The sequence below is a fragment of the Staurois parvus genome, unplaced genomic scaffold (genome assembly GCF_062004578.1).
Source record: "Staurois parvus isolate SC_StPar_1 unplaced genomic scaffold, SC_StPar_1.0 ptg000340l, whole genome shotgun sequence".
Taxonomy (NCBI): domain Eukaryota; kingdom Metazoa; phylum Chordata; class Amphibia; order Anura; family Ranidae; genus Staurois; species Staurois parvus.
The window spans coordinates 3114277-3135257 of NW_028318136.1; the positions used below are offsets into that span (position 1 = coordinate 3114277).

Consider the following 20981-nt stretch of genomic DNA (forward strand, 5'->3'; position numbering starts at 1 on the left):
TGATGCAATGTGGGGGGAATGGGTCCGCTGCCCCAGCCCCTGTGAAGTCCAGACTCCAATGCCACAGATACTCTCACACTCTGTTCGCCTTTACTGGTTTGCATTCTCTTTTTTAGGCTCCCTTTACACCTATGCAGTTAGCTTTTAGTCCGCTTTGCAGTGCTTTTCATAGTCCATTTTGCGTTTTTCTACACGTGTTTTTTTTTTTACTCTTTTTTTTTTAAAGTGGAATTTTTTTTTGCTGGGCAGAATAAAAATGCAAAACACAAAATGGGGCAAAAACAGGGCAAAAACACAATACCACGCAATTCAACAGATTCTCCATTAAACTCTATTGTATCAAAAATGCTGCTTTTTGCTTTTAAAAAAGTCCCTGACCCTTTCCAAAAACACAGCAGCTCAAAAAAGCATAGATGTGAACATGTTCCATAGGAAACCATGTTAAATGGACTGTAGTGTGTTTCTGCAAAAAGCATTAAAAACTGCATTGGTGTGAACGGAGCCTTAAAGAAGTATTTCTAGATAGTATATTTCCAGGAACTGCAGAGAGTTATTGCTGTTTTTAATTTTTTTATTTTTTTTGGGGGGGGGGATTTTTTTCTCTACAGTTTGTATGGCCCACTGGTTGAAAAAAACATGTATGTCCAGGTTTAGATGTGGCTCAATTAATTTCTTTTTTTTTTTCTCTCTTTTTTCCTCTGATGATCCTGCCAGGAGGACACTTCCGACTCTAGGATGACAACTGTATCTTCCAAACAAACGATCTGCACCTCCGTTCATTGCTCATAAAATCTTCAATTTATTAATAAATCCACAGTGTGCATGTTCAATACAGCAAGTTACCAGTGACAACCGTACCATGTCTTAAAGGAGCAGCGTTGTCACCCTAGGAAGGGAATCTGCTAGGACTATATAACACCTCCCCTTCTTTATAGCATTGGGAAGGTATTTTGTAGCCAACTGAAAAAATTATTATCTGTGAGCAGAGCGTAAGATTTCTGGCTGACTAAACAGCTATTTTCAGTTATATATAAAAATAAAAAAAAAAATATACAATAAAAATTGTATATTTAAAGGGAGCAATTCATAGAAATGTATTGTTAGAGCTTACATGCCCTTTAAAAAAAAAATGAATGAGACCTAAAAGATCTTTAACCTGATGAGACTAGGAATGGTCAGAGGTGGTCCTAGGTGTGCAGGGGGTTAATGACATGTGAGGACACTTTGCTGGATTGTGGCACAGCATGGGGAGGGGGCAGAGCACACAGCCCTGTGAATGGCCAAGCCAGGCAGTGCAGGAGTTAAAGGGCCTTCTATTTCCGGGTTTGCTCATTGCTCAGGGCTTGGAGAGGGAGGGAGAAAGAGGGAGAGGGAGAGGAGCATCCCCCCATGCACTCTCCTTGCTACACACACAGCAAGAACTGAGCATCTTCCTCCAGGAAGCCAGGAGAGGGTTTGCACCATGACTGTGTGACACACACACACAGGAGAGCCTCCTGCACTGATCAATCACCCACAGGGGGTGCCTAGGCTCCAAGGCTGCTGTTTGGGGGTCTGCCTGCACACCCCACCCACTGCTCCCTCTCATCATCAGTCATCTGGATTTTGACAGATCCCCCAACCTTGATGGACAGGCAGAGAGGAGACCAGCTCTGAGAGAGGAGGAGGGGGGTCTGTGTCTCTCCATGCTCCCACCTTATCCCCCAGCCCTGTGGACCCCTCGAGCCAGGAGCTGCCGCTGCTAGCACCCCTCACCTTCTTCCATTGTCTGCAGCCAAAAGGACAATCACTGGCGGATTGCACTCGGAATGGCACAAAGGGTAGGTCCTCCATTGTCACCGCCGGCTGCACGACACTTTTCAGGGGCTTGAGGCCGGCACAGCGGCTCGGGGACAGGCACAGGAGGGGGCAGCCGTGACTACACTGGACCGGGGCTCCCATTTACTGCGGGCGGGGACACTGCTGGACGGGATCGGGGCTCACCTACTGATCGAGACGACGTGGAACTCTGCTATACATTGCACAGGATAGGGAACTCGAATATACATTGTACAGGATAGGGAACTCGAATATACATTGTACATACTAAGGAACTCTTCTATATATCGTAGAGGATGGGGAACTCGAATATACATTGTAGATATACTGTGGAACTCTTTTATATAGTCTGTTTAATATATTACACTCCATACATTGTATATTATATGGAGCTCTTCTATACATGGTAGAGGATAGGGAACTCTTCTATACATTGTATATTATATGGAGCTCTTCTATACGTGGTAGAGGATATGGAACTCTTCTATACGTGGTTGAGGATAGGGAACTCTTCTATATATTGTATATTATATGGAGCTCTTCTATACGTGGTAGAGGTTAGGGAATTCTTCTATACATTGTATATTATATGGAACTCTTTTATATAGTCTGTTTAATATATTACACTTCATACATCGTATATATTATGTAACTCTCCTATACGTGGTACAGGATAGGGAACTCTAATTTACATTGTAAATACTATGGAACTCTTCTATACATTGTAAATACTATGGAACTCTTCTATACATTGTATATACTGTGGAACTCTTCTATACATTGTATATACTGTGGAACTCTTCTATACATTGTAGAGGATAGGGAACTCTATATTTAATATACATTGTATATACTGTGGAACTCTTTTATATAGTCTGTTTAATATATTACACTCCATACATTGTATAGTATATGGAACTCTTCTATACATGGTAGAGGATGGGGAACTCTTCTATACATTGTATATTATATGGAACTCTTCTATACATGGTAGAGGATAGGGAACTCTAATATACATTGTATATTATATGGTAGTATATAGTATATTATATGGAACTCTTCTATACATTGTATATTATATGAAACTCTATATAGACTGTTTCATATATTACACTCCATTATTATATATACTATGGAACTCTTGAGATAGGGAACTCTTCTATACATTGTAGAGGATAGGGAACTCTGTTATATAGTCTGTTTCATATATAACACACCATACATTGTATATACTATGGAACTCTTCTATACATTGTATAGGATAGGAAACTGTTATTACACCATATTGATTCTAAAACTCTTCTATATTGTCTATATAATATATTACACTTAATACATTGTATAAACTATGGAATTTTTCTATACGTGGTAGAGGATAGGGAACTCTTCTGTACGTTGTATATTATATGGAACTCTTCTTTACATTGTATATTATATGGAACTCTTTTATACATTGTATAGGATAGAGAACTCTTATTACACTATTTAGAATATTAAACTCTTCCAATCAATGTATATTATATGGAACTCTTCTATATATAGTCTCTGTAACATATAAGACTCCATACATTGTATATAATATGAAACTCCTCTAAACATTGTATAGGTTAGGGAACTCTTATTGCACTATATAGAATATAAAACTCTTCCAATCAATGTATATTATATGGAACTCTTCTATATAGTCTCTATAATATATAACATCCCATACATTGTATATCATTTGGAACTCCTATATACAATCTATAGAATATGGAACTCTTATTACACTATATAGGATATGGAACTCTTCTAAATGATGTATATAATTTGGAACCTTCTATGTAGTCTATATAAGCAGGAACTCTCCATATATTGTATATAAATATAGAACTCTATACAATATGTGTATTATATATCTCTTCTATATAACTCTCCATTCATTGTATACAATATTGAACTGTTCCATACAATGTATATATTATGTAACAATATGGAACTCTTAATACATTGTATATAATATGTAATTCTTCAGATAATGGATGTGCCTTTTCCATACATTACATATAGTATATAACTCTTCATTCACTGTATAATATGTACATCTTAATGCAATTTATATTATATGCAAATGTTCTATACATTGTATAGAGTATTTAACTTTATATACACTGTATATAATATATAACTCTTCAATATGCTGTATATATATATATATATCTCTTCCAGACATTATATGTAATATGTAACTCACCAATACAATATATATAATATATAACTCTCCCATACATTGTAAAATATATAACTCTTTACATTGCATATTATAGATAACTCTCCCATGCACTGAATAATATATAAGACTTTGTATATAATATATAACTCTCCCATACACTGAATTTTATATAACACTTTATACATTACATATTATAGATAATTCTCCCATACACTGAATAATATGTAGCTCTTCTATAGATTCTATATATGCAACTCTTCTGTACTTTGTTTAGGATATGTAACTCTTTCCTACATTGTACCTATGTAACTTCTGTACACATAATATGTACCTCTCCATGCTTTGTATAATATATAACCCTTCCATACATTGTATAGAATATTGAACTATGCATAGATTGTAAAGAATATAGAACTCTCCATATATTGCATATAACTCTCCAAAATATTGTATAGAACATAGAACTTTCTCCATTAATTGTATAACACATATAACCCTCCATACAATATATTGTGTATTTAACTCTCATATATTGTATAGAATGTAGAACTCTCTCAAACATTGTATAGAATATATAACTTTCTCTATACATTGTATAGCATCTATAGCCCTCCATGCATTGTATTGTCTGTAGAACTTTTTGCATAAATTGCATAGAATATAGAACTCTCCATATATTGTATAGAATATAGAACTCCATATATTGTACAGAATATAGAACTCTCCATATACTGTATATAATATAGAACTCTCCATATATTGTGTAGAATATAGAACTCTCCATACCTTGTATAGAATATAGAACTCTCCATACATTCTATGGAATACAGAACTCTCCAAACATTGTATAGAATATAGAACTCTCAATACATTGTATAGAATACAGAACTCTCCCTACATTGTGTAGAATATAGAACTCTCCCTACATTGTGTAGAATATAGAACTCTCCATATACTGTATAGAATATAGAACTCTCCATACATTCTATGGAATACAGAACTCTCCATATATTGTATAGAATATAGAACTCTCCCTACATTGTATAGAATATAGAACTCTCCCTACATTGTATAGAATATAGAACTCTCCCTACATTGTGTAGAATATAGAACTCTCCATATACTGTATAGAATATAGAACAATCCATACATTGTATAAAATATAGAACTCTCCATACATTGCATAGAATATAGAACTCTCCATACATTGTATAGACTGTAGATCTCTCCATACATTGTATAGAATATAGAACTCTCCATATACTGTATATAATATAGAACTTTCCATATATTGTATAGAATATAGAACTCTCCATACATTGTATAGACTGTAGATCTTTCCATACATTGTATAGACTGTAGATCTCTCTATACATTGTATAGAATATAGAACTCTCTATATACTGTATAGAATATAGAACTCTCCATATACTGTACAGAATATAGAACTCTCCATACATTGTATAGACTGTAGATCTCTCCATACATTGTATAGAATATAGACCTCTCCATATACTGTATAGAATATAGAACTCTCCATACATTGTATAGAATATAGAACTCTCCATACATTGTATAGAATATAAAACTCTCCATACATTGTATAGACTGTAGATCTTTCCATACATTGTATAGACTGTAGATCTCTCCATACATTGTATAGAATACAGACCTCTCCATACATTGTATATATTAGGTGAGGATCCATGGATCATTCATTCATCCACAGTAACATTTCGCTCTCTCGGTGATCTTTGTTGATGGGATTTTGGATTGTTTGTAAACTGGAAATATACTGCAAAAAAAAAACAACAAAACCCCAAAATATTGAATTCCTCCATCCAGATCTCACCTAATACAAAGCCCAATCACAGCCTGTGCTCTCCCACCGATCCCCGAACACCCCCCACCGTGGCTGGATGACCCCCAGCGATCGATTCCAGCCGATGTGAAGTAGAGGGATCTGTAGGGATCTCCAGCAACCCGCTCGGTCCCCACCCACCCTCGGAAAACTTTCCTTTGCAGACACCGGAGCCTCGATCCGAAAGTTTCCATCCCCCGATGTGCCCTGTGCCGGGTCCCGTCCACCCATCAGCAGCATCTCCCTCTATGCAGATCACACCGAGCTCCTAATTAGTTCTGTGCAAATTAACACTGGAATGCCAGGCTCATTAAATGTGTGAATTTACACCGAGATGTCTGCTGCTGTTTACTAAACTTCCCCCAGTGGAGCTGCAGAGGGGAAAATCTCCAGCCACTGCTATCTGGTGACAGTTTTCTGTCTGATCCAAATATACAGGCAGTTGGGGAGCAGGGAGCAAGAATGACCATGGCCAACATAGGGACATGGGGACAGGGATAGGTAGATGAATAGGACCATTGTTATGTCCTGAAAATGCATGGGGTAGAAGCCAGGGATCTAGGATTGAAAAAGTTCTATATATGTGTGTGTCTATAAATATGTGTGTACTTTATATACAAACATGCGTGTATATATAAAAAAAAAATATATATATATATGCGTATATATAAATGTATGTGAATATATATATAAAATATATTTAATGATTGTACTTAATATAGTGTGTATATAAAGTAGCTAGAGATCTATTTTAAAACCTACAGCAAAAGGTTTTAAAGTAGCATAAATTTGTATTTACAAGACAAAAAAAAAAGTGGCAAGCCAGAGATCTGTGATGTAAAATATATATATATCCTGTACATGACATAGGGTGTAAGTAAGCTAGAGATGTGTTATAAAGCACACAGCACAGGGGTAGTGCATGGTTTCTAATGCATGGTTTCTTTCAAGCCCTGTTTTGAGTGTAAGTTAGTGTTTATATCACAAAACTCCAGGGCAGAAATTCACACACTTCTTCAAACTTCTTCAAATCTCCAGGGCCGGTTAGAGGAAAATGTAAACGCTGAGAAGTTTTGGCAGAATGAGAAACTCGCGAGAGATTTGCATTTTGAAAAAAAAAAAACTTTTCTTTACAGTTGACTGATTCCTGTCTGGAAGTTTGGGAGTGAAGTGTGGAGAGAGCGAATGTAACGTTTAAAAAAAAAAAAAAAAAGAATTAAAATACAGAAATACGATTTTCCATGGGGTTGGGATTGTGTAAAATAACAAATTGGAAGATTATCCTAAAAAAAAAAAGAAAGTTAAGTTAAATGAACATCATGTTTAATTCAGTGTTAGAGAAAGACTGTGTTTATACATAGATAAGTAGATAATTTTGCAAAAAGGTGTATAGATGTAAAACATTTTAAAAAATGCATGGTTTAAAAAATAAAAATACGTTTGCAATCTCTTCATAATAGCATAAAACTGGGCTGCTACAGTTAGGAATGCAAAAATATTTTTAACTTCAAGGATATTTAAGAAAATATTTTAATGTAACCATTTGAGAACAGGAATAAAACTACAGAAAAGGCAAATTTCCCTCCAAATATTGCTCATTTTACATTTGTGTTCTAATCTTGGGTGTATCCTGTAAAGGTTTGAAAGGGCAACAGAAGTAAAACTTACTTTGGTATCAGTGCCTAAAAAATCCTTTTTTTTTGCAAGCTGTGGGCAGGGTTTTTGTGCCTATATTTTTTTATCTGTTTATTTTTTGCATATATGGTGTTAATATGCTGTGTAGGTGTGTATATGTCTGCATGTGCTTCTGCTGTATTATGTACTCCATCTGCATGTACAATGCTGTTAATATATCTGTGATATATTGTAGGAACATATCCTTAACTATATATATATATATATATATATAGTGTGTGTGTGTGTGTGTATATATATATATATATATATATATATATGTACATATATATATATATATATATATATATATATATCCCAGAGAAAGAAATCTATAACAGAGTATAGATTTATGAGCAGGCCATTATATATTTATGTTTTGCCCTAGGTATTATTGTAAAGGTAACATTATTTGTATCAGGTATTTATGTATATTACATAGAATATAGATCATGCATGTGTTAAACTGCAGATTGCAGACTAATTTGCTTGTGGTATAATAGCCTAGAATAAATAGTGATGGGTTCAAGGCTTTGTATATATTATTTATAGGGTATAACAGCACACGCCATATAGCAATAATGTACGTTGTGTTTTGGGCGCTGTAGACATTATAGCAGTGTCTGTGTTACTGACATTTTAGCAAGTTTGCTTGAGAAGCAGATGGAGTAACAATACAGATCCTGCACTGATGAGTGTCGATGGGCATTCTTGGGCATGTATTTATGTCTTCATGGAAAGTTACAGATGTTCAAATGAAATGTGGTGTGTTCACATCTAACGTTTTTATTTTTTTTTTTCCTTGGTTCTGTGGTTGCAGTACGACGAAATGGTGCATTACCCGGGGTTAGATGGCATCCCTTTGGCTGGCTTTGGGGATGCACACACAGGAAGAGCAATGCAACACCACTCTCTCAGCCAGAGCTCACCCTATGGGTCTGCGGGGGCGGCTCACCGGGTCCCAATGCCCCCTGGTATGGGCAGCAATGACGTCTTGAAGAGGGAGAAGGATGAGATTTATGGGTAAGAGAATTCTGCTGTCCTCCATGGCTGTTGTATATTAGTGTTGACCTTTTAGCGGTTTACAATGCACTGTGCTGTGTAGGGATCGGAGAAGGCCTGGGCTGCACATTATATACACAGTTTATGGCTGAACATCTATGGCAGCTGTGCCGACATACAGACACACAGTTGTACACCATAGAAACCTGTTTATAAAAATATTTAAGGGCTCAGCTCATTGTATATAAACACTCGTCTGTATTGGGAGCGAGCCATTTAAAAGTCACTTTTGGCCATATCGAGCGCCGATTTATGTAGAATTTGTGCTCATTGTGCCGAATTCATCTCGTATCAGCACATAAACTACGACTAAGCAACTGTTTTTTAATTTTTTTTATTTTATATACTGTTTCTGTATTTTGTAATTAATAAACAACTGACTGTGCATTTGTACTTTCCATTATTCATCCTCAAGTGCATTCTGCTCCAGTTCTTTATATGTATGTTGCTTGTATGTTACTATAGCATGCTGACTTATGAGGCTTGCATTGAGGTTAGCATCAAGGTTCTTGGCTGGGTTGTACACATGTGTACCAGGTCAGCAAGCGGATTATTGGCAAAATATATTGAAATCTTCCCTGATTTATAATCCTGTATTGTATTTATGGAATATGTACAGTCTGTAGATAAATAGATTTTTTCACATTGCTGGAAAGAGCATAGGGCTAGAACATGTGTCTTATACAACATTGACTTGTATTCCAGATTTAAAAAGGGATTTAATCCGGAGAAAGAGCTGACAGTTATTTTTCTGGGTTGAGGCCAATATTTGTGTTTGCTAAACAGCAGCATAGTTGAAGATCTGGGACTGTATACTGTGTCTTCTGTTATAGGCTTTTGGAAAAAAAAGATATATGGCTTTTTGGTATATAGCTAGTCTTTTAGGCTATATACAACAGAGTAGACAGATAGCTATGACAGTAGACAAGAAGTGTACTAACTCAATGTTTTAGTTTCTTATATAGATTAATAAAAGATGCATTCTCATTGGCTGGAATGTGTTATTAGCCCTAATTATTAGTTTGTTTGCAGGTGTTCAAAGTCTTATAGCCTATATCCCTAATGTAAAGCAAGATCTCAAGGCATGGTTACATTTGTTATAACAGATATGATATATGAGGTCGATTTACTAAAGCTAGAGAGTGCAAAATCTGGTGCAACTGTGCATGGTAGCCAATCAGCTTCTACCTTTAGCTTGTACAATTAAGCTTTGACAAACAAAAGGGAAGCGGATTGGTTTCTCTGCTGAGCTGCACCATATTTTTGCACTCTCAAGTTTTAGTAAATCACCCCCCCCCCCCCCAAATGTTATATTATTGTATCAGCTGTAACAATTCAGGGTAGATTTACTAAAATTGGAGCACTCAGAATCTGGTGCAGCTGTACATGGTGGCCAATCGGCTTCTAACTTCAGTGTGTTCATTTAAGCTTTGATACTAAAACCTGGAAGCTGATTGGTTTCTCTGCACAGCTGCACCAGATTTTGCACTCAAGTTTAGTAAATATCCCCTCAAATTTTATATTATTGTATCAGCTATAACAATTCGGGGTATATTTACTAGAATTGGAGGGCTCAGAATCTGGCACTGCTGTGCATGATGGCCAATCAGCTTCCAACTTCAGTGTGTTCATTAAAGCTTTGATACTAAAACCTGGAAGCTGATTGGTTTCTATGCAGAGCTGCACCAGATTTTGCACTCTCAAGTTTTAGTAAATCACCCTCACAAATTTCATATTATTATATCAACTGTAACAATTCGGGATAAATTTACTAGAATTGGAGCACTCAGAATCTGGCACAGCTGTGCATGGTAGCCAATCAGCTTTCAACTTCTGCTTGTTCAATTAAGCTTTGATACTAAAACCTGGAAGCTGATTGGTCTCTATGCAGAGCTGCACCAGATTTTGCACTCTCCAGTTTTAGTAAATAACCCACTTAGTGTTTTTCTGTATAAATTGTGGATTATTTTCATGATATGCCTAGTCCAAAGATTAAAAAGTGCAATTGTGTTGTGAGCCATAGAGCTGAGAAAAAAATTTCCAGTTTTGTTATAAAGAAAAAATGCCATTTTTTGGGGTGCGTGCATTAAACAGAGGCTGAGATTTGTCTCGTTAAACCAGTGTTAAGAGTCCAAGTGTAATACAATACCACCCACAGCCTGTCTATAAATATACAGACACGTGTGTGTACATCTAAAAATACATACGTCTTTATAATCAGCCAGTATATAATGTATGCAAACATCTTCATCTGTCCATGATACCTGTACATATTATTGCTGAATAAAATGGATCTCAGTATACAAATGTGTGTATTTGTATATGTACACAGATGCCATATAAGATTTATATAAAAAGAGAGCCCACTTTTGATGTGGCTGCGGTTGCGGAGAGGAAATCTTGTTTGCGTAGCATTTGCCGATACGTCTAGCTGATGAATGGCTTCGCATACGGCCTACTCAGTTCTCAGAATTTCCATAGACTGCAAGCCTTTGGAACCACCGCTGGATGACCAGGGTCTCTAAAGCCTAGAGATGTGTGTAGATTTTTTTTTTTTTTTTTGTATTGAAAGTGAGAGATTTTATTTCTCAGTGTGTAACTGTAACACTGTCTCTCCCCCCACAGACACCCCCTCTTTCCCCTACTGGCACTGGTGTTTGAGAAGTGCGAACTGGCGACGTGTTCACCGCGGGATAATTCCGGCTCCTACCCAGGGGGGGACGTGTGCTCATCGGACTCCTTCAACGAAGATATTGCTGTGTTTGCTAAACAGGTGAGTGTGCGCAGAAGTAAAAAAAAAAAAAATCCCAGCTGATGGTTTGTTGGATGTGGTGTGTTTTTATCCAGAATGTGATCAGGAAAAGATGGATTCAATTAGCACAAAAGAGGAAAGGTCACTTAGAAGCCTAGAATGTTGACGTTAGATAAAGAACAGTTGGCCTGACTTGTAATTGACATCTCTGGATGGTGGGCGGGACTTCAACCCACCCCCCACCCTCTTCCCCATACATCTTCAGCAGCCAATGAAGACTGCAAGTTGGGTTCTTGAATTTTTCCTTGGCTTACCTAAACACCAAAAACCACAGCACCTTTTTTTTTTTTTTCCGCATTTTGATGGACTACAACAGCACAAGTAGCAAAAGTAGCCAGCCTTTATATTAAAAAGTTGAATTCTCAATGGCCTGCTGGATGGGTTCATAGTTAGGCATGGTTTATGTTGCCGTTAATTTGTCTTCTCTAAAATGCTGCTGAAAAGACAGGACAACCAATGAGGACTGTGAGTTGGGTTCTTGAATTTTTGCTTGGCTTACCTAAACAGCCAAACCACAGCACTTTTTTTTTTTTTTCTTTTTTTTTTCATTTTCAGTGTTTTGATGGACTATAACAGCACAAGTAGCCAAAGTAGCCAGCCTTTATAATAATCAGTTTAATTCTTCTGGGACTACAAGCGTCAGCATGATCTGCTGGTTGGGTTCATAGTTATGCATGGTTTATGATGTCATTGATTTGTCTTCTCTAAATTGCTGATGAAAAGACAGGACAACCAATGAGGACAGCGCGTTGGGTTCTTGAATTTTTACTTGGCTTACCTAAACAGCCAAACCACAGCAGGTTTTTTTTTTTTTTTTTTGTGCATTTTCAGTGTTTTTGATGGACTATAACAGCACAAGTAGCTAAAGTAGCCAGCCTTTATAATAACCAGTTTAATTCTTCTGGGACTACAAGCCTCAGCATAGTTAGGCATGGTTTATGGTGCCATTGATTTGTCTTCTCTATACCGCTGCTGAAAAGACAGGACTTAGTTTTGCAGTTGCATGAAGACTGTGGGGTGAATTTACTGAAGGCAAATAGACTGTGCACTTTGCAAGCTCAGTTGCACTCATTTTCTCTAGAGCTTAGTAAATGTGGCAACGCTTTGCTGATTTCCATCATCCAATCATGTGCAAGAAAAATGCTGTTTCTTTTTATTTTCCTAGCACCTGATTTGGTATTCTTTACAAAGCAAAGCTTTATCCACATCACGTTTACTAAGGAAAATGAGGGCAAATGCACTTGCAAAGTACAGAGTCTATTTGCCTTTAGTAAATCAACCCTCATACCTAGTCTGATTTATGTATTTATTTGTTATAGATATTTATATAGCACTGACAATAAACCTACATATATTACACATTCACATCAGTCCCTGCTCTCAAAGGGAGCTTACGATCTATCAGTCCCTGCCCCACAGGCATACACACACATGCATTCATTTCTATATCTGTTAAAATATGCTAAGTCAAAGCTATTTACCTGTGCTGGCTTTTTATTTCCACATCCACTGTTTAAAATAAATAGTATTCCACAGTAGTGCTCGGGGCCTGCAGTAGGACCTGGGGCCTGTCTCAGAAAAATATGCTGCTTCAGTGCATTCTGGACAATGAAACAACCATTACACACAGTTCATTTCCACCCAGCAGTGAGCCGTCCTCCATCAAAAATTCTCTAAACTGTACAAAGCACTTCTCCAGTTCACAAAAAAAAAGATGAGTGCACATATCCCGACATTGGGGTTATTTACTAAAACTGGAGAGTGCAAAATCTGGTGCAACTCTGCATAGAAACCAATCAGCTTCCAGGTTTTATTGCCAAAGCTTCATTAAAGAAATTGAACTTAGAAGCTGATTGGCTCCCATGCACAGCTGTACCAGATTCTGCGTTCACCATTTTCAGTAAATCTCCCCCATTGTGTAAGTTTACTTCACAACCGCTTTTGGTTTTTGTTGGCTTTGTACTATGCCCCCCTCCAAGTTTTATTCTACTACAGTCAGAGAGAATATAATCAGAGTTCTACCCATAAGGCCTCTTGCACACTGCTGCCTAAAAATGCAACGATTCTAGGCACACAGGCGTTTTTTACTGATGTAAATGGAGACCATTGTGTTCAATGTGCCTGTAGAGACGCGTAAACATGCACTGCATATAGATCAGTTTAAAAAAAATATAGAAATCTGCATTGCCAGTCAGTATTTTTATGCATGTACATGCAAATACGCACATATATGGCCATACACCACACTCCCTTGATTAAAATATAGCTAGAAGGATTTTTATGGGTGTGTACGCATATGCGCAAATAAGTGCAAGTGCTATACAGCCCATCCTCACTTTTATTTTCTGCCAGGAATATTTTAAGTTCATTAATCATTACAGCGTGTAAGCATTCTACAGGTTTTATAAAGCATCAACAGTTAGAACAGTACAATTACAATACAATTCAACACAAGAGGGTTAGGCCTCACACACACAAAAGGAATATCGGATGGATGATCATCCATTTTTTTTTCTTCTTTGCATGCTAGTCTCCTATCGAAAATGAATAGGATACTAAAGTTATAAAAATTTTCATAAGACAGAATACAGCTCCCGCGATGTTGTAATATATTATATTATAATGTATTCTTTCATTTCTGAGCATGCATTTGAATTTTTTTTTGTAGAAATACTATACTAATTACATGAAAATCGTTCGTTATGTTATCTTACGAGAACAATTTTCGTGCTTGTCCCTTCGGATATTTTCGCATGAACTGTCGTGATTGGCTCTCGAAAGCTGTGTACTAATGATCAGATTATTGGACGATCGCTCCGAATGCGTTTTTTTCATCTGATTTTATCATCGTGTGTATTAGGCTTTAGGAGCTGCTCCTGAGAGCTTACAATCTAATGTTGTTATGGAGAGGACAGGTTTGAATAAGACATCTGATTACCCACTCTATCATCAGCAAAACTATGCAGTACAAGCATTGCTAAATGAACACTGTTAAACAATTCAGTGTAGTTGGGCTGCTGTACTGCATATGTGCACTGGCAATGTAATTAAAAGTGTGAGTTTAATGACTAATAATGAAGTATGGTGTCAGTACATCTTGGGTGGCTGTTAAAGAGATGCAAGCGGCTTGTATAACCTGTGCCCCTTTTTCAAGCTTGGTACAGTGATCAGGATCTTGAAGCCCCAGGTCTTAATTTCTCTAATTTTTTTATATTTTTACTGCATAATGTCATCCAAAATTCTATATTTTTCTTTTATGAGTCCTTCAGGCCTACAGTTTTATTTTTCAAATGCATTGGTTGCCATGTGTGATCTATACACAAAACAAACTATATGTTCAGAGCAAAGCGGCCAATGGAATCTCCCAAATTAACCTCATCCAACCAATGATTTAGAAGCCCAATATGTGTGATATATACACAAAACAAACTATATGTTCAGAGCAAAGCGGCCAATGGAATCTCCCAAATTAACTTTATCCAACCAATGATTTAGAAGCCCAATATGTGTGATATATACACAAAACAAACTATATGTTCAGAGCAAAGCGGCCAATGGAATCTCCCAAATTACCTTTATCCAACCAATGATTTAGAAGCCCAATACGCTGATTAAGTCATTAAGGGTTGGCCTAGGGGTCAATAATGAGTGTTCTTTACTCAAGACAGTCTAGCTAAGCCTTTCTCAACCTTCTTAACATGGAGGAACCCTTGAAATTACGTTCCAAGCTTAGGGAACCCCTGCTAAAAAGTACTAAATCTACAGCTCATGGTACATTAGTGTGATGGTCAGTGGGAAGAATGCTCCTTACACTTGTGGTCATTGGGAAGAATTCCCCCCTTGCAGATAGCTTAGGGAACCCCTGCTACAAAGTACTATATCTACAGCTCATGGTACATTAGTGTGATGGTCAGTGGGAAGAATATTCCTTACACATGTGGTCATTGGGAAGAATTCCCCCCTTACAGATAGCTTAGGGAACCCCTGCTAAAAAGTGCTATATCTACAGCTCATGGTACATTAGTGTGATGGTCGGTGGGAAGAATACTCTTTACACTTGTGGTCATTGGTAAGAATTCCCCTCTTGCAGATAGCTATAAAGATCATTAGTGTCATTGGTTACTCACTTGAGAGGCAGAAGTTGCTCATTGCTCAAGGATCCTTTAGCAACCTCTGTTGGAACTCTGGTTGGGAAAGACTGATCTAGCTTGTCAGGGAAATCTCCGCCCAGAACTGATCCTTTTCTTACTGAGTAGAGGGAAAAAAGTGGTAGATAGAAGTGAAACACTTGCAGATAGCTATAAAGATCATTAGTGTCATTGGTTACTCACTTGAGAGGCAGAGGTTGCTCATTGCTCAAGGATCCTTTAGCAACCTCTGGAGGAACCCTGGTTGGGAAAGACTGATCTAGCTTGTCAGGGAAATCTCTGCCCAGAACTGATCCTTTTCCTACTGAGTAGAGGGAAAAAAGTGGTAGATAGAAGTGAAACACTTGCTCTTGCTAGGAGAATTGTGCAATATAGACCAGGACCTTTCCATTCCAAGCTCCTTTCTTGGGTTGACATTAACCAAGTATATGGCCAATCTAACCTGGCTATAACTGACTTTCCTGCACAATGCATTCCACAGCAGCCCCAGTAAAGCAAAGAACAGAGTGAAAATCTGGACTTTTTAAGTTTAGGACAGCCCACATAAGGCCAGCAATAGAGACAACTGTATCCAGAGAATCATATAAGGAATTAAAATGATACTGACTCTGGGGTTTGAACTGAAACATTGAACTGAAATTAATATGTTTTCTGATATACAAAATTAGCGTTTCTCTTTAAAGTTTCTGGGTTCTTTTTAAAAAATTATTTTGTTGAGCATAAAATAAATGCTAAGGGGAAAAAAATCAATGCAGAAACACTTAAAACACACGATCACTCTTTCTCCTTATAACAAATATCTCTTTCTGAAGTTGGGCGATAGGAAAAATCCCGATATCTCCTCGCTGATGTTTTATGGATGGGGAAAGTGAGAGGGTTTAGGATATTAAAGGAGAGCTGCTGACGTGAGGCCACAGAGGAGCCTCCTCTAGGGGATACGCAAGGCAAGAAGATCAACCATTTAATAGATTATTGGAGAATAAAATGCAAAGTTTATCTGGAAGAGAACTGGAGGGGGATAGACATAGTGTCAGCGGGACGGAGAGCTTCTCTCTTTGATGGTAACGCACTGTGTTTCTGCTTTATGTCTCCAGGTCAGAACGGAAAAACCTCTCTTCTCTTCCAATCCGGAGCTGGACAACCTGGTAAGACTTGTGTGAGAGAAGATCCTGGAATTTCTCATTATCAGATTCTATGGCACATGCATTTTTCATCTGTGCTGCCCATTACAACCTTTCATATTGCTCCATCCATTTTCCAATCTACTCTGCAAAGATTCGATTGGCTGTTTTAGGCCAGGTGGCCCCTCATCATATCATTTTTCCATTTCAAAAATTGCTTCTTGCGAGTTCATCTAGCATTTTAAACTTTTTTTTTAAAGGAAACGTCAGAGGTCTTTAGTGAAAAAAACTTTTTGATATAGGTTGGTGGGTAGTTATAGATGAATTAAATGTACACAATATTGTATAGTTATATATATTTTATTTGATCAGAGATATATAGCACCAAGCAGATCTTTTAAAGCAGTGGTCTCCACACTGCAGTCCACGGGTCAAATGTGGCACTTTGCTTGCCTTTATCTGGTCCTTAGGGCACTTTTACTCCCATTGATACAAAGTGCTATTCCTCCCACTGATACCAACAATGAGGAACAGTTCCTTCCACTGACACCAAAGATGGAGCACTATTCATCCCCCTGATACCGTGCAGAGGGCACTATTCCTCCTATTGACACCAATTATGGGTCTATTCTACCCACTAATGCCAATGGTGGGAAACTATTCCTCCTACTAACACCATTTATAGGGCACTATTCCTCCCACTGATACCAAAGCTGGGGCACTATTCCTCCCACTAATAGCAATGCTGGGGCACTATTCCTCCCTCTGATACCAATGATGAAGCACTATTTCTCCCACTGATACCAGTGATGGGGAACTATTCCTCCCTTTGATACCAATGATGGGGCACTATTCCTTCCACTAATAGCAATGCTGGGTCACTGTTCCTTCCACTAATACCAATGATTAGGCACTATTCCTTCCACTAATACCAATGATTAGGCACTATTCCCTCTACTAATACCAATGATGGGGCACTAATCCTTCCGCTAATACCAACGATGGGGCACTATTCCTTCTGCTAATACCAACAATGGGGCACTATTCCTTCCGCTAATACCAACGATGGGGCACTATTCCTCCCCCTGCCACCAGTGATGGGGAACTATTCCTTCCTCTGCTATCAGTGATGGGGAACTATACCTCCCACTGATACCAATGCTGGGTCCCTATTCCTCCCACTAATTGCAATGCTGGGGCACTATTTCTCTCACTAATACCAATGATGGGACACTATTTCTCCCACTAATATCAATGATGGGACACTATTTCTCCACCTGACCACAAACCTACAGTATGTAAATGTTTTTTACCTCAAGACCATCAAGTCTAAGGCATTTTCTACTCCCCCTGGTCAAAATCCATCCCTCTTAAATTCTGAAGTACAGTAAACTCACTCTTTGCTTAGAAAGTTTGGTGGCCCCTGTTTTAAATCAGTAGCTCTTCAGTTTTGTTGAATCATGTATTGTAATTGTTATATAAGACATTTAATGCTAAAAATATAAGTGAGTAATGAGTAAATGAGCAATGTTTTTCTAAAACTGTGGGGGAAATCACCTTTTTCTCCTTTTTACAACAACAGTAGAAGTATGTGTAGACAGACATTCTAGAAATTCTGGATCCCCTGCTTTTATAAGTGTCTCACCACTTTCTCCAGAAGCCTGTGCAGAGCTTGAGGTCAAATTTCAAGCATCCCCAGCAAGCTGCTGTACTAGGAACTTCAGGTTCAGTGAGACAATTGAAAAAAAAGTGCTGTAAATTTGAGAGCATGCTGGGTGTGGTTTTTTTTTTACTATTATACTAAGTCTAGCCATACATGGCTCAATTTCTCTCAATCAGCCCCGCAGGCTGAATGAAACAAATCAATTGATTCGACCAACCAGAAATCTCCATTGTATTGTATTCTATTCAGGCAGCCCCAGATTTTATTTCTCAACCTGTAGATTTTTTTTTTTACCTAATGAAATTGAAGTTTCATTTTACACAAGGAAGAAATTAGATCTTCAGAGCTCCGAGAATTTAGGATATAGGCTTGTTATGAGCATCACAATCCAGTCTACATCTCAATCCTCTTTACATTACTAGCAGGCAGGAGCGGACTGACCATTTGGAAACTCGGGCACTGCCCGAGGGCCCGGGGTCAGTAGGGGGCCCCATGAGATGCCTCTGGTACCTTTTTTCCATAGGCTTTTTTGAGTTTGGGAAAGGACACAGGGGCCCCATGATCCCCTATTGCCCGGGGGCCCCATGAGTTGTCAGTCCACCCCTGCTAGCAGGCCCTCATAGCAGCACCTGTCCCGGTGGACTTGAAGCCAGTCCCTTTTGCCCTTTCATTATATTTGCCCTAGCTGTTGGGCAACACAGACATCGACCATGAGTCTACCAGTCTTCTTCGATATGCCAGTAGTAAGGGCAATGGGATTGATTTACTAAAGACAAATAGGCTGTTCATCGTGCAAATTAATTTTGTTAGCTTAGTGAACAAGATGAAGCTTTACTGACTTCCATCATCCAGTCTTGTACAAAAAAATACATATATTTTCCTTGCACGTAATTGGATATTCTTTGCAAAGTGAATTTTCACCACATTCACTAAGCTAAGGGAAAATTCCCTTGCAGAGTCAACAGCCTATTTGCCTTTAGTAAATCAACCCCAATCTTAGAGTACCTAATACCGCCAATTAGAAATCCTCTCTTAGTACTTCTGACTATGGTAATCTGGTTACTGAATTGTACTCATGCTTTGGTTTATTGATTAAATATTGTGACTGTAAGCTCTTGGAACACTCAGCAAGCCATGGTTATGGATGTGATGAATTGGGGCTACAGGACAGTTACAGTGCACCAAATAAGCCTCATGGATCGTACATAAGTGCATACACATCATTTGGGCTTGCTCAAAGTGAATATAATTCCAAAGTCCATCAAAAGCACACTTAACTACAATGCACTTAGTGTATATTGGACTTTAATTAGATGTGATGTACAATATTGTCCTGCAGCAGCACTCTCTTAAATGACTTAAGTGTCAGATATGATTGACAGCTCTGCTTCTCTCTCTTTTTATTTGCAGATGATACAGGCGATCCAGGTTTTACGATTTCACTTGTTAGAGCTGGAAAAGGTAAGATAAAATAAAGAAATATCAGTCTTTTTGGGGGGTTCCCAGTTGTTGCAGTTCAGCTGTTCGGTCTCAAGTGAGCAGAAAGTGATTTGGTGAATTCAGTGATGTGCATGCTGATCTGGGGAGGGGGGGGCAGTGTGAAGAGGTGCTGAGCTAAGGTTTGTACCCTCTAGTACTGTAACTAGGACAAGCTGAACAATTATTTCCACATAGACACAGAACACTACAGCCCTCAAGACACAGTAGCTCCCTCTCAGTTTTCAGCTAAGGAGGAGAAGACACGTCATATGTTCGACTCAGGATAGCTACTGTAAGAACCAGCAGCCAGGGAGTTTAGCAATGTCCAGCCTGTTACACACTGGTAAGCCTCTAGCTTTTGAGGAACTACAAGTCACAGCATGTCCTACCAGCTTGGGGTGGGACCTGCAATTTCTGAAAGAGACTCAGGCTAGTTATAGACGTGTAGATTCCCCTATCCCCCTCAATTGATTCCACCATTCAAGCTAAACTGTATGAATGTACTAATCTCCCCAGTTGGCTATTCTGACAACCGCAGAGCCTGTGGCTGCCTGAATACCCAAACAGTGACTGTATCTGAGAGCATGCAATAGTGGTTCATCTGACAGTTTTAAATCGATTGTTGTCAACTTTGGTGCTGACAGGGTCACTGAGGGCTTAAATTCCATCCAATTTAGCAGGAATTGGACTTAAATTTGAACCGAGTATGGCCAGCTTGCAATTGAAAACAATGTGCCAGTGTGTGTAGGCTCAGGTGAAACTGTTACTCTGACTCTTGAGCTCCATGCTACGGGAAGGCAAATTATTGGTGAAGTTTTAAAGCCCCCAAAATAGCATTGAACCTCGGAGTCAGAAAAAATGCTTACTGTCACAACAGATGTTTTGCTTTGTGACAGGTCCACTTCAAATGTTGTGCAGTCTGATTTTGGCCCATTTCAGAAGGGGCGGACCCCTCAGCGGATCCGCTTGCTCAGTGGGGGATCTCTCCACTGATCCCCGCTGAGCAAGCGGATGACAGGTCTGTGTCCGCTCTGCTGCTGCAGAGTAGACACAGACACAGCTCGCTGTTTTATATGGGGCGGTCAGATGGAAACGGACTGCCTCTCCATTTCCATCCGACTGTCATTCGAT

At 38.4% G+C, this 20981-nt stretch overlaps 1 protein-coding gene across 3 annotated transcripts in view; it reads left to right on the forward strand.

The window, feature by feature from the left end:
- The first annotated feature begins 1349 nt into the window (after positions 1-1349).
- MEIS3 (Meis homeobox 3) overlaps positions 1350-20981 on the forward strand; it is a 76437-nt gene continuing 56805 nt past the window's right edge. The window contains exons 1-5 of one of the 3 annotated variants that reach the window (XM_089684244.1): positions 1350-1820; positions 8386-8588; positions 11253-11400; positions 16682-16732; positions 19782-19832. In XM_089684244.1, the coding sequence (XP_089540370.1) occupies positions 1809-1820; positions 8386-8588; positions 11253-11400; positions 16682-16732; positions 19782-19832 (465 nt within the window). In that variant the 5' untranslated portion in view covers positions 1350-1808. The remainder of the gene's footprint in view (positions 1821-8385; positions 8589-11252; positions 11401-16681; positions 16733-19781; positions 19833-20981) is intronic. The other 2 variants (XM_089684243.1, XM_089684242.1) reach the window with 2 other exon arrangements.